At 36.9% G+C, this 15,099-nt stretch overlaps 2 protein-coding genes across 4 annotated transcripts; one reads left to right on the forward strand and one right to left on the reverse strand.

Annotated features, from left to right (window-relative positions):
- Positions 1-95: 95 nt before the first annotated feature.
- LOC137098804 (EEIG family member 2-like) lies at positions 96-7,275 on the reverse strand. Its single transcript, XM_067475422.1, has 11 exons — positions 6,993-7,275; positions 5,794-5,914; positions 5,485-5,514; positions 4,727-4,843; positions 4,258-4,304; positions 3,140-3,237; positions 2,476-2,571; positions 2,164-2,371; positions 1,841-1,977; positions 1,328-1,391; positions 96-970 (listed from the first exon to the last, which is right to left on the reverse strand). The coding sequence occupies exons 1-11, from the start codon at positions 7,136-7,138 to the stop codon at positions 928-930; spliced, it is 1,107 nt and encodes a 368-aa protein (XP_067331523.1). The 5' UTR covers positions 7,139-7,275; the 3' UTR covers positions 96-927.
- A 747-nt stretch (positions 7,276-8,022) lies between these two features.
- Positions 8,023-12,577, forward strand: LOC137098791 (mitochondrial adenyl nucleotide antiporter SLC25A24-like). Of its 3 annotated transcripts, none has more exons than XM_067475407.1 (11): positions 8,023-8,135; positions 8,224-8,443; positions 8,639-8,765; positions 8,891-8,978; positions 9,137-9,248; positions 9,955-10,113; positions 10,221-10,373; positions 10,503-10,610; positions 10,723-10,890; positions 11,025-11,175; positions 11,486-12,577. In XM_067475407.1, the coding sequence occupies exons 2-11, from the start codon at positions 8,264-8,266 to the stop codon at positions 11,665-11,667; spliced, it is 1,428 nt and encodes a 475-aa protein (XP_067331508.1). In that variant the 5' UTR covers positions 8,023-8,135; positions 8,224-8,263; the 3' UTR covers positions 11,668-12,577. The 3 variants fall into 3 exon arrangements, with proteins under 3 accessions (XP_067331508.1, XP_067331506.1, XP_067331509.1); XM_067475408.1 differs by having other exon boundaries at positions 8,026-8,443; positions 11,486-11,671; positions 12,168-12,577; XM_067475405.1 differs by having other exon boundaries at positions 8,024-8,443.
- Positions 12,578-15,099: the final 2,522 nt, after the last annotated feature.

The raw sequence follows: 15,099 nt of genomic DNA on the forward strand, positions 1-15,099 counted from the left end.
GTTATATTTTTATATTCATGTTAATGTAATCTAAGTCTAAGTAAAATTCTCTATATTCCTTTGTAAAAGAACCAGTAAAATACAGCACAAAAATGTGTCATCGATATTTACACTTTTATTGACAGATTTGGTCATAAATATAACATCAACATCTTAAAAACAACAGCTTAAAATTGTCTGGGCTTTACATAGCAGACTTTGAATACATGGAACATAATTTGTACCTCACTGACTGTATAAATATTATGCAGTCTATGACATATTAATTGGCACCGACATACAAGTTTTGGCACGTGAGAAAATTGGTAAAAATTTCGGTAAAAATAAATTTGGTACTTTTCACTTTATATATATAACAGTAATACACAAACAAAATATATTTTATACAAAAGGAACAAAATATATAACCTTCATGGTATTTTAAATGCAGCCATTCTCCTTCACAACCAGGTGAACAGAGGTGTATGTCTGCAATGGGCCTGAAAACAATGGTGTTGTAACCATGTGCATACATTTTAACTTTCTATTTATATTACTTCGATATATGGTGCTACCGGGACAGATACAGTTTCTCTGTCTTAATATAGCGCCTGTTTTTTTCTGTGCTCAGTCTCTCTGTCTCTCTGTGTTTAAGAGAAACACGTCAGCTTGTCAACTGCAAAAATGCAATAATACCCGTCTGATTTTATGTTTTAATAATTTCCAAAATGTGGCAATAATGGCGTCTTCACCTCCACTTCTTGTACACAAGAGGGCTCTCCCGGTCAACACAAGCTCTAGATCATATGCAGAGGGATTGCATAAGAGAAATAAAATCTCCTAGAGAGTGGCAGGACCAAGTTCTGGTTGCACCTCCACTGCTCAGTCTTGTGTCTGCCGCATCAGTGTAATATGGCACCCTTTCTAACATCACATGCTTCACAAAGCCTAGTGCTTGATCACCACCTGCTCAAACTCTCCAGCTGCAACCCTGAAAGAGAATGCCACACTGGAAATGAGATTGGATGTCTGATGTGGCTTTACCATTTCTTTTATTTGCAATATGTATAATTAAAGTGAAATTTCAAAAATAAAAAATATAGAAGTTTTCACAAAAAAAAATAAATTACTAATATATACACGTATGTATGTATGTATGTATGTATGTATGTATGTATATACATAAACACACACACACACACACACACACACACACACACACACACACACACACATATATATATATATATATATATATATATATATATATATATATATATATATATTCGTGTGTAATAAATGCCTGCTGCATTGACTTCTAAAAACACAGTTATATAATAATACCCACCTCGTGTGCTGGCTTCCCAAGGCTGTACTCCCACCAGGACCAACAAATAAGCTCAGCCCCTCCTCTGCAGCAAGGCACCAACATACACACACACACACACACACACACACACACACAAAAACACACACATTAGAAATAAACAACTTTCAATCAGTTTGCACTGTTGGATTTGAAAACGCCTGGTTCACACTTTCAAGCATTTCTAAAAATAAAGTACAATTGGCTGGGGGATTTCATAGTAAAGTAGAAATGACAGGTGACAACAAACAAAGCAGCAATAAATTAAATCTTTCAAAGGGCAAAATATTGTCCATGTTTATGATGGCAAATCATAAACATGGACAATATTATAATCAGTACTAAATATTCTTTTTCTTTAGAGATACTGCAGACTTTGAACATTTAGGGAAGATTGTGTTGTTGCATTGCAACATATAAAAGTAATTTGGTCACATACCAACTTTTCAAACTAGCCTTCATAAGTTCACTAAGTTACAGATTAAATGTACACACCCTCAGCACTTGAGTCCAGCAAGCCACCACTGAAATCCTGGCTCTGTAGGATTTTCTCTATTATGTCGTCAGCATCCACCCTGGTGGCATCGACTCTCTTTAGCTGATTTTCCACTGAATCCTGCTTTACTAGATGTCTAATGGAGAAACCAAAACGTAAAAATAAAAAAAATTGTCTAAAACTGGAAAATACAAAAATACATTTTATATATATTTACTTGACCCAGGAAAATGACACAATCTTAGTCTTGTTTATAACAAGGTTATTGTACTCAAAGGTAACAAAACTGTGTGCTAAGACCCTGCGGAACTGCATGTATTACCGTAGAGCTTTGGAGGGGGAGGAAGGGTGTTCGGTAGCATGATGACAGGTTGCACAGGCTGGGGGAGTGGTCCTGAACTCTTTCTCTCCTTTCTCTGTCTGCTGATCATTAGGTTCCAGGATGCTGCCAATGCCTGTGGAGGCAGAACCTCCTGACACACTCCTCTTATGGCTCAGATTTGTTAAACTCGAGTGGTTTGAGCTGTAGCCTACGGGAGATGTGAAAGGATATGCTTAGGATTTCTGCAACGTGTTAATAATATATTAATCATTTTGCCTTTGTTTGAAGGTAAAAAAAACATGTGTCTGGTACCTGAGAGTTTTGACTGCTGACTTGCATAGCTGGATGTTCTAGAGTGGCCGTATTTGACCAGCTCCTCTGGGACAGATACCGACTTTATTGAAGTTGCTAAAAAAAAAGGTGTAAGAGGGTTATGGTCATTTACAAGGACGAAAGTGTGGGTAGCTTCCTATCCCAGGCCATAAAGAAACATTCCATGGGCAAACATTTTTAAAAGTATGTCATTGATTTGTTTGGGAATTAAGAAATATGTCAACCAGTTGAGTGTTGTCTGGCTGATGTGTTTCAAATGTTTTTTGACAATAATTGAGGTCTACAGGAGAGACAAATAAACTAATTCAGACTACATACTGACAGGCACTAAAAGCAAATAGACGAGATTCATTGTTGGTTTGGCATCTGTATGGGTGATACCATTAATTCAGAAAATGACTGAATTTATATTTTAAGGAGAATGAGTTTCTACATAATGTTTTTATTCAAAGGATTTTGAAAATGTTACTGTTTACCAATGAAAAATAATAGTACCCTATGAAGGATGTGTTTTAAAAGAACTTTATCAAAACTGTCTAACTCAAAATCTTTGCTGTTGTCATGAGCAGAAAGATAACAATGAAATGTTGAAAGTAGGCAACAAAGACCAAACTCTTTTAAGTTTTAGATTGCATGCACATACCATTGAGAGAACTGGATTTCTCCCCTCCTTTTCTGTCCTCAAGGAGACACTCTGCTTCAGCCTGTGAGATTCCCAGAGTCATGGCTGTAGATGGAGGACTAAAAGGAAAGCAAGAAGCAGTGACCCTATTGATAAGGTGTTCTGTGTAGGACTGACACGTTCTGAATTTAACCTACATTTTTTTAATTGAGTAATGAACTATCTAGCATAAGTACTTGTACTTAAAATCTTATGTTCACCTTATTCAGGCATTTTACACTTACCTATATTTAAAAAAAATATGTTATATAATATACTATTCTGTGTGGTTTGTTCATAAGTGCATCCACATAAGACATCCACACATTAAACCCCCCCCCCCATTAAATAAAACAAAATTAGATTTTAGTGACTCCTGATTTAGCAGATGATATCACAAAAACCGTAAGTTTAATATAGGAATGAGCGAGGTGTATTCAAGGCTTCAACCCACAGACAGTGAAAAATGAGCGTCATATTTGGGCCGTGCACTGTTGCAAATCTGCCACACAATATGAGTAACACTGCGTGGGATTGGTGACGAGGCTGTCCTTGTGTTTACACAGCTCCTAGGCAGCAGCATGTGTTTAATAACAGTAAATGGGTGTTGGAAATATAAAGAATACAGGGCCTGGTTGAAGAAATGTGCACATGGTACATACTTTGCCAGGAGTGTGATGTTATACCATGTCCTTTGTTATGAGCTGCTTAATATACAGCTCTTGAATATAATGAAAATACAACCTCAGTAGTAAGCTGATCACATATCCCTACTGAGGGTGTGCAGATTAATGTCTGGGAGAAGTGTGATTATATGTCAGATGTGAGTGTAGTAAACCCTTAGCTACCGAAAAATACTTTGCAGTTTTAAACTTTGTGGGGGTAAGTGGCAGACAAGAGAGTGTGTTTTCAGTTTGGTGCAGACAGGATGCGATTGCAGTACTTTCCTCTGTGGTTAGATACAGACGCCTGCATACATTAATTACGTTCCTTCTAACAACTACAGCTTGTTTGCCAGAGGGTTCAATGTAAAATGATATTTAAACCTAAAAGACAAGCAATTAAACAAACAGATGGATAATGTCAAGAAAAGCTCTTACGTTTTAAAGCAGGGATCTCCAGACACAAGTTGTGTTGTGATGACAACCTATTATAGAAAGAAAGGCAAATTTTAAGCTGTGAAGCAACTGTACCAGTGAGAATGAAAAGGTTTTATCTAGTGAGGTTTTGCAAGGTTGTTGTAACGTAAAGTTAGGAATAAGGTTTTGAAAACTGTAAGCTGATTATTAGTATGGGCCCCAAGAAGAAAGTAAATATTTTAAAATTGCTTCCATGGTTCAGTCAGTTTATAGATCACAGGCTCAGACATGTCTTTAATAAGCCTTCAGGGCGTTCCACTTTTGCCATACATCCACCTTTGTCAAATAGTATCTACTGCTGCTGGTAAACTAGTGACGTTGTTGTGAGCAAGACAAGTTTGCAAACATAAGGGTTATGCTTGCAAAGTAAGAGTTTATTTCAAGATAATGGAGAAACATTGTTGGTAAAACAGTTTTTACACTAACATACCTTGAGAATTGAGTTGTCCTGTCTGGTGTTCTTCGTGTCATATCCCTCTAATAGACACCTTCGTGTAGTGCTACCAGACCCAGCAAACTCAGATAGGTTCAAATCAGCAAAGCCCAGCTGCACACAAGATTAACCAGTTTGAAATGTGTAGCAGGTGGTTCGAACTATTACATAACCATTTTACGGGCATGGATTGTATTAAATAGTAATAGTTTGCCTTAACTCAAGTGCTCATGAATCTCAAGCCAGACAATGAATCTATTTGTACAAACTAAGATAATGTGTCAAAACATACAGTAATCTATGCATGAAGAAATCCATCCCACCTTGGGTCATTGAAATAGCACTCCAACAATCTGAGCTGCTACAGATCACTCAATTCTTTAAAACATCTTTTAGACAGATATTGGTTAACTTCTGATAGCTTTACTTTTAGATTCTTAATCAGTAACCAAAGTCAGAAACTAGTACCTAAAGCATTAACAAGACTTGAGAAATCAGAGAACCAATTTAAAAAATGTATAATTTAGATATTGTTTAACTTGGTGCTTTTTTATTTTACAGGCCTTTAATGAGTAACCTAAGCTGGAAACTAGTCATAGAAACATTCTTAGTATGTAGGCTGATTCTACCAAAAAGTCATGTAAGGGCAATTGAAGGTAAACTGTTATCACATGGATTTTAAGATAAGATTGTTTTAACTGTGCACATTAGCTTCAACAGATTTCAGTGTACACACTTTGAAAGAGATGTTTTACCTTTGCAAATGTTTTCCCACCTTTCAGTTCCTAAATTAAAAGAAGCAAAACAAATTGTGAGATTACATTTACCTTTTTCATACTAACTCACAAACTGCTTTCATTGATGCATCTCTGCCTCTTTGTATTATTATTGTTTGCACAAAACACTGGTGTTGCATTATAGTTATATATTAACATCTACTCTTATCTACATAAACACTTTCTTAGCAAACACAAGCCCGTATTAACTTCCTTGACTCTACTAAAGGAAAGTACATTCCTTAATATGCATTTCTGCAATGTCAACAAAATAGAGCTTGTTGGTACCTTGCGTACAGACACCCGGCACACACAGGGATCTAGTACACCTGTTCCAGCGTTGGCACTCATCTTACAAATAAAAGAGAATTTCTTCTTCCAGTGTACACAGTTGGCTTGAACTGACTCCCTGTAAGATAAATGCATTTACAAACATCACTACAAAAACCCTAGACTTATCATAGGAAACCATAGGAACACTGAAAAGTTACTGACAGATCTGCCAGATTTAAGCATGTATCACCATAGAATAAAGATGTGCCCCACACCATCAAGAAAAGCTAAATAGAAGTATATTATTTGAATCAGAATAAAATTAGGTTTTGTGATTATTCAGTTGGCCTAAGTATATTCCTTCATTGCATAAACCACAAGATGCACTGAGTGGTGTTGTATTAACAGGAAGCTTTTACAAGCATAATTTAAACTGATCACAGGTCATACATTTTGGCAACTTGTGGGCTACATAAACATAAATATGCAAAACTACGCTGATAACGTAATGTATTGTACTTTAGAAATATTGTATAATATATTTTATAAACGTCACATACCGTCCCCGTAGACAACAACAAAAAAAGTTGTGGTCGGAGGTGGTACAGTTACCATAGCAACGTAATACGGGTAGCGGTTTGACATGAGCTATGTCTTTTTTTCCAAAGTGACTCATTTTAATGCTACAGTAAAAATCAATAGCATAATCTTTATCTTTTATTCTCCTTTGCAACTGAATTGGATTTGTCGTTGTTAAAACAATACACAACGCTAGATAACAGAAACACGAATGAAATAAAAAGCATTTATTTACGCTAAACGTTAGCTACCTTTAACAAAACGCACAAACATATTCCTTAAAGTTGCACTTTCCTTGATGACCAAATGTATTTAGTTAGTGCTACTTGAGGTTACTACCTCTGATATCAACCTTAACTTGTTAGCGTTAGGTTAGCTAGCTTTTGTTGTGTAGTAATCTAACTAACTAGTTAAACATTTATTAATATTGGTATTGGTTAATATCAGCTAACATGCAAATAGTCTAAGCGCTGGTTATAGAATGTCGTAAACGCTAGTTATTGTTGCGTTAACGGAATTAAAAAGAGTCCAAAAGTGAAGCGCAAAAGAATTTAACGTTGGTAAAACAAATGTAAATCCAACTTTGGTTTGCTCAGACAGCCAGCGAACAGGTGCTATAAATAGAGAAATCTTACCGAGAGGACTCTTCTGCAAAGCCTCCATCTAGCAGCCTAACTTTACAGAATAAAACTCCGTTAACAAAGGGAATCGATGACAAATCTTCCAATTCGAAGTCTACTCGAAACTTAAATCTCTTTTTCTTCGTTAGAATGAACGACATGGTTTGTACTAAGTTACACGTTGCTGACTGTCTGGGACACAACAAGGTCCAGTCTCAGAAACGGACGGATTTCTCTGCTCTCTGCTGTCAATGCTGCCCACTCAGCTCATCTGTGTTCCTCAGAACGGGAGATCAATGATGTTAAGGAATGGAATCGATTCAAAGTTCAAATCTCCTCCTTCCCACCCACAGAAAATTTTATTTATTACGTCAGAGAAATTCCCTTTTGTGATTGGGCAGCGCAGCTCTACTTGAAACTTGCCATTGTAGTTCAAACATTAATTGTTTGCCTTTGGAAAAGCAGTGTAGAAAAGCCCATAAATTAATGATACTCAACTTAGCCTAGATGCGCGGCATAGAAAATATTCAACGCGATCAACTCGACACTTCTAATAAATATGGGTTACTGTAAAAAAAATAAATAAAAATAAACAATTAACGTGCGGCAAGCTTGCGCTTCAAGCCTGAAATACATTTTGCTCCACCATAATAGGGTGTCAAAACACTCGAAAACTTGAAAAAACACCCTTGACAGAAAAAGTAAAAACGTTTCCATTGTCATGTTAAGGGGCTCAGACAGGGGCTCAGAGCCTATGGTGTGTTTTCCTTGTATGCGTATGCGATGAAACGTCGCCCTCAAGTGAGGACCAGCATTATTGCGTCGTAGGAAATACGATGCTATGTGTTTTAAATGACACGTCCTTCTAACGGAAAAGATTAAATTCCCTTTATAATGCACCATGACTTATCACAAAGAACAAGGGTAAAATATCAGATCATAAAATCCGACAATGGATTCATAAACCGGATTATGCATTTGGTTAATCCAGGGGTTGTTTAATTCACCACTTTTCTATTTGACTGTCGTCTCTGCTTTTCTGTAGAAAACATCGAGTAGCCTGCGCTGCCTTCGTTGCTCCGCCCTCGGATACTGCAGTTCCCCTGAAACGCTACGGAATACACCTTTGCACTGGACAGCCTGCAAAATACCGCAATTGTAAACACGTTTTCCATCGCCAGCAACGAACCCAAATGCATTTGTTAATGATTTTGAAAATGAATTAACAATCTGATTCTGACTGCAGGACGTTCGCGACGTTTCTTCCACATTACCCGTAGTCTACAATGTATCAGTCGTTACGGACGTTTCTACTATCAAATGCCCGGTGCTGGGATGCCGACTGTGAGCGGTCATATCAGGACCTGTTTCGGAGACTCGACACAAATAAGGATGGGAAAGTGGATGTTGCTGAATTGCGAGAGGGCCTCAAGGCAATGGGATTTTTCCGCAAGGGTGCTGCACAGGTAAAACTAGGGGGGCCATGGGATCCTTGACAAGATTTAAGGTCCCGTCCTGCACAGCATGCATGAAATTCCTCAGTTTTATGACCTGTCTCGCTGTGTTTGTGTTTGGGTGGGTGGGTGTGTGTGTGACTCGCCCTGATATTAGGCTACTGTAAGAAGGCAAATCAACCATTCGATTTGATCTAATCTCTGCAGAAAATTGTGTTGTCTGGCGACCAAAACAAAGATGGGAGCTTGGATTTCAACGAGTTCACCAAATATCTAAAAGAACACGAGAAGAAGTTATTGCTGACGTTTAAGAGTCTGGACAGGAACAACGACGGTAGGAGAAAATGAAACATTTTGCAGTAGCCCACACGTTTAATAAAATACTCGACAGGACGGTTACAATGTCACATAACCCCCTAATTGCAGCATATATTTGACGGAAGTTTTTGTGTTGTGTAGGGCGCATTGATGCTTCAGAGATCCAGCAGTCCCTTGCAGAGCTGGGCATGGCTCTTAGCAAAGAAGATGCCCTGAAAATCTTACAGAGGTTTCATTTAGAGTTGTATACACTGTAACCTAATTAGTGTGTGATGGCCTGAAAGATTGCTTCTGTACAATTCACGGTTTTATACAGCTACAGCTACAACTGTGCTTATGACAAAGTTTCAACATTGTAAGCCATTAAAAATGTTTGTGTTTATTTAGCATGGACATTGATGGCACCATGATGGTGGATTGGAACGAATGGAGAGAACACTTTCTGTTGTACCCTGGCCACAACCTTGAACAGATAATACGCCACTGGAAACACACTTCGGTATGGGGCATGCAGAAACACATAAACATTCTGTAGAAATACTTTACGGATGAAACTTCAGTAAAAACGAATAACTTGTTGCACAGTCCTCTTGTGTTAGATATGGATTTATTTTGCAGTCCTACACTGTGGCAGCAATGTTGGAAATATAGACTGTCCAAGATAATTAGGTCACAGCACTACACTGTGTCTCCTCCACCTCCTCATGCAAATATAGATGTCACTGACTAGTTATTTGTGCTCTACAAGATATTCGCTCCACTTTAAGCACAACATTCTTCTCTTCACAGACTGTATATTAATGTTTGTAATCTTTTTCTGTACTAAATATTTAGTTTTTTGTATCAAGAACCATAAATGTTGCATTCTAGTGAACTTACAACAAACTGCTTAAACTCTTGTGTTTCCCTGTAGTCACACTGAATTGTCACCATCTTGAGCGTTTGCAAATGTTGTCACATCTGTGGCAATGCTAAAAAAAAAGATCTGCTACATCACTGTAAATGCTAATTATTTCAAAAGTGCGTGGCGATATTTTTGTCAAGTTTTAAAGCACAAACATTAATTTAGATTTAATCAATTTAGTATCGATTATAGTGACTGACAGTTTGTATTTGAATGTGTTCAGGGCAATTATGTTGACATTTTCAGTTTTTATGAGAGTTCATAAATGTACCTAAAGTAAATGTGTTTCTGGAATCACTAGGTGCTTGATATAGGTGACAGTCTTGCCATTCCTGATGAATTTACAGAAGACGAGAAGAGGTCAGATGACTGGTGGAAGCAGCTTGTTGCAGGTGCAGTGGCGGGGGCTGTCTCTCGCACTGGTACTGCCCCTCTGGACAGGATGAAAGTCCTTATGCAGGTACAAAATACAGGATAAAAATGGAAAAAAGGAAAAAAGCCAAATGTGGTTTTTCTTGGGTTTTATTTTTGCATGTGCAGATGTCCAGTAAATATCTTTTATGGCAGGTTCACTCCTCTAAGAACAACAAGATAAGTGTGATAGGGGGCTTCAAGCAGATGCTCATAGAAGGAGGTGTAATGTCACTGTGGAGAGGGAATGGAATGAACGTTTTAAAGATCGCACCTGAGACAGCAATCAAATTTATGTCATATGAACAAGTGAGCGACTGCGTCTTCAAATCATAATCATTGCACTGCCTTTCATACCCTTTAATACTGTTTATAACAACTCTGTAACAAATACGTGTGCTACAGGTAGTATATGATAATGTCTTTTTTTAATTGCAGTACAAGAAGTTACTATCATCAGATGGGAAAAAGATTGAGACGCACAAGAGATTTATGGCTGGGTCTCTGGCTGGGGCTACAGCTCAGACGGCTATCTATCCAATGGAGGTAAGTTGGCTTATTGCATCACTGTGTCATCATAATGCCATAAAGTAAAATCAAATTTTCCCCCAAACTTCGAAAAATGCAACATAAATCATAGAAGTCTGTTCTTTTTAAGGTATTGAAAACTCGACTGACTCTAAGGAAAACAGGCCAATATTCAGGAATGTTTGATTGTGCAAAGATGATCTTGAAGAAGGAGGGAGTCAAAGCTTTCTACAAGGGTTATGTTCCAAACTTACTGGGCATTATTCCCTATGCCGGCATAGACCTTGCTGTTTATGAGGTGTGCAGTTAATGCCATGTATATCTGTCTCTTTAGTAATATTTCCCAACAAAATGCACTTTATTGAATTGTCTAATTTAAAAGTGTTAAACTGTTATGGTGATGTACAGTATCATCTCTTGTCTGTGTCTCAGAGTCTAAAGAACACATGGTTGTCGTATCACACGAAGGACTCAGCTAACCCGGGAGTTCTGGTGTTACTGGGCTGTGGGACCATTTCCAGTACTTGTGGCCAGCTGGCCAGCTATCCACTTGCACTTCTACGCACACGGATGCAGGCAAGAGGTAAACTCAGTTTGATATTTAATAACAGTGATGAAAAAACATACATGACACATAACTACATAGTGCATAATTTAGTTTTACAGTGGCCAAAATGTTGATGTGGTGGCACAGTTCTGCAAAGGTAACATCCTTCTCTGATTTGATTCACACTGTTGGGTAAACTAGGACTGACATTATAAAATAAATGAACTGTCTCGTCAACAAGTGAACAGTCTGGATAAAACCAGTGTCTAATTTCTTACGTAAAGCACGGGAATAAAAAAGTGTGCATTAATATACTACAGCTACCTAACCTAATCTTTCTTTTCAGCATCTTTGGATGCATCAGACCAGCCTTCCATGACTTCTCTAATGAAGACGATTGTAGCCAAAGATGGGTTTTTTGGACTCTACCGGGGCATCCTGCCAAACTTCATGAAAGTCATTCCTGCTGTCAGCATTAGCTATGTAGTTTATGAGTACATGAAGACCAGCTTAGGAATCTCCAAATGACACTGTGAGCAAATTAAAAAGAACATTTACTGTGTTTGTTATACTTGATACTGACTGAAATAAATCCAAGAAGACAGACAGACATAAAACAGACAGAGCATGACTTCCACCAGCTGGCAATGTTCAGTGGATGGAAAACTGTACGTATCCCAATAATGACAGTAGCTAAAGCATTATTCATTTGTGGTAAGCATGCTTTATTTTTATCTTAATGCTCAACATAAAAACTCCTGTCCAAAACAATACCTGACACTACTGTATTTAAAAATACACACATGAGTAGAAAATATAAAAGAGAATGAGTTGTTTAAATCTATGCTAATGGAGTCATTCTTTTAAAACTGTGATCAAAACAAAACCATCGCGTCTTACTGTCAATTTGTTAACAGCTGAAATAAGTTAGGGACATAAAGGAAGAAAAAAACAATATAATATAATAATGCTGTAAATGTCACTATGCCAGTTTAAATGTTTATGTCAGCTGTAATCACCTTCCCTAGAGTGACCTCAGCTTCAGAAAAACAATGCTTCAATCAACAGCAGGCTCTGAAGAATCAACACTAGTTAACACTGGAATACTGTGTGTATGAAGGCATACACTTATTGTGCAATGTAAAAATCACTATAATTCTGCTACCTGTATTTGATAATCATTTACAGTAAATGTGCCTTAAAGACTCTTGGTAACATCAGCAGCTACTTTTTACTATACATAATGTATAGTGTATTTATGTACTGTATATAATTCATGCTTATTTATGGATTAATAATGCTTGCTACTATGTAACATGTTAAATTTAAGAAAATTGTAATTGGTCATTGAACTGAAATACTTCCAAGTTGCATGTTTTTGTCTTGTCTTTCAGCACATCGAGAGCCCCAACATTAAACACAGATACAGACCCACAGAGGAATCGTGTTACATTTAATATTTTAAACCATAGCCCAGGGTTGGAAATGTTTTTCTTTATTTATTGTATAAGATATAAGACCATCTATTGGTTAGTAAAAAATAACATTTAATGGTAGAGGTATGTGATACATAAACCAGGTTATAATAATTATTAAAGTTTTCATTTTTGTTAGTAGGTCATAGGGATATGCAACATATTCTATTGTCTATCTCAACTAAATTCACACTAGCATGAAAATAGTGTCATCAAGAAAGAGACAAAAAGAACTATGACTGAGAATACTCAGCTTTATATTTGTGATTTTTAATGTTTTGGTCATATTAAGCCCAAGTAATAGATTGAATGTATTTTTTCATCAAAAGGAAATTATGATGACATTATTTCAGCACAGAATAAACCAGTATTTACTAGGATCAAGAGAAATTGATAGTTCAATTAACCTAAAATTTGATCCCACACTCCTCCAGTCACATGTCGAAGTGTCCCGAGGAAGACACTGAACCCCAAGTTAGTTGCTCCCGGTCAGTGTTGGCCAGCTGCATAGCAGCTCCACCATCGGTGTGTTACTGTATGTTATTGTGAGTTCGAATGGGTGAATGAGAAGCAGTGTAAAGCGCTTTGAGTGCCCATTGGAAGAAAAGTGCTATGTAAGTGAAGACCATTTAATATTAGTATTATATGGAAACCAATTCTGCATACAATACAGGCAGAACATTGATCATAGTGTGACAACTGATTTAAACATTAATATTGTATGCTAATCTTTCTTCTTCTACTTCTTCTGACTTTCATGTTGCGTACATTTTTTTGCTACTTAGCTACTTGAGCATACTTTCAGCTATACACATTTCAATCTTCAAAATATCCAGCTTATTAAGGACGTGTACAAAATGCTTTTTAATATCTTCTTATATTATACTATATTATACTATTTTTCAGCAATTGTTTCTCATTTGAATAAATGGAGAGATTCTTTAGCTACTCTTCTAGTCAGACATACTTCAGCCTAGAGAAAACATTCAAACTTTCAGCAAATCACAAGACTTTCAGATATCAGCCTTGTATTCTGCTTTTTAATATCTTTTATTGTTTTTGAATAATCGCAGTTTGAGTTACTTTTGGTGAACTTTCAACTTCCCCATTAGTGTGTATTGTGGAATGTTGTCGCAGCTAGAGTGGATGACATCACACATACTCTAACTTCTAGCTCCAACTTTCATCAACTTCTTTTCTTTTCTTCAGTCAGCTTTCATCTTTCATAAATAAAGTATACAATAAAATGTGGGTATTTTTGTGTTTTAAAATAAAAAAACGTAACTCTTATAGTGACAGGACTTACAGCTCTTTCAGTATTTGGCCAGAAGCGGAGTGTTGTTTGAGTGTTGGACCCCATTGGAGGTCCAGGAAAAATCACTTGTTTTTAAATTGCCGTCGCGCCTTCACTTTACTGAGTATCGTCAAATAAAGTATATCACCGTGTTCAGTGAAGCCTTCTGCAGCTCACAGTTTTTTTTGTACATTTTGTGAGGCAAAGTCTGAGCAGCTTATAAGTGGGGTGACTGTGGCGTGGGAAGGTAGAGTGGTCGTCCACCAATCCCCCAGTTGCTGGTTCGATCCCTGACTCCTCCAGTCACATGTCAAAGTGTCCTTGAGCAAGACACTGAACCCCAAGTTAGTTGCTCCCAGTGAACATTGGCCCTGTGAGTGTGAATGAGAAGCAGTAGAAAAATGCAGAACATTTACATGTGTCATGTGTCTTCAGCAAATGTGAGTGACTCAGCAGATTAAAAACAGTTGTTGCCATGGTAATGGACACAGCTAAGTCAGGTCCTGTGATCAGTGTCAGAGCTTTGACCAAACACTTTAACTGACAGTTTTTCACCTACATGATACACATACAAAAAAACACTCTTTCAAATTAAGACTTTTTGATATTTTAAAAAAAATGTTGAGCATTTAAATGGTAAAATTACTTTGTGGTTTCAGTCTGCCTGCAGGTTCGATGATTGGACAATTGTTAGAATCTCTTCAACTTTCTCCACATTCCGATGTAAATGGTTTTGCATACTTTGACTTGCTGAGATTTCAACTTTAACATGATGTTTTGAAATGGTCTTAGTAGTAGTTTGCACTCAGCCATTATATTTTTACAGTTTACAGGATATTTATGCTATTATTTCATGTTGCATCTACTCGAGGCTAAACTATTAACCTTCAGTTCTGGTTATTTCACTTTTTTTCAATTTAGTTTTTACATTTTTATAGTAAACATTTAAGCTATTTTAGGAAAAGCAAAAAATTCACCTTTTTTTAAATAGTTCAGCTTCAATTCAGCTTTCAGCAAAAGCGAACATTTCAGTTAAAACTATTAGGCTTTTTTCAGCTTTGCTTGGAAAATCATTTCAGAGCTGAAGCATTCACACTGCCTTTTCTTTTTGGCATTGCTTTTTCAAGTTTAGCTAACAGATTTAAACTATAGAAACCTTTTTAATCTGTAACAGATTACTTGACTCACTGG

The sequence above is a fragment of the Channa argus genome, chromosome 14, assembly GCF_033026475.1.
Source record: "Channa argus isolate prfri chromosome 14, Channa argus male v1.0, whole genome shotgun sequence".
Lineage (NCBI taxonomy): Eukaryota > Metazoa > Chordata > Actinopteri > Anabantiformes > Channidae > Channa > Channa argus.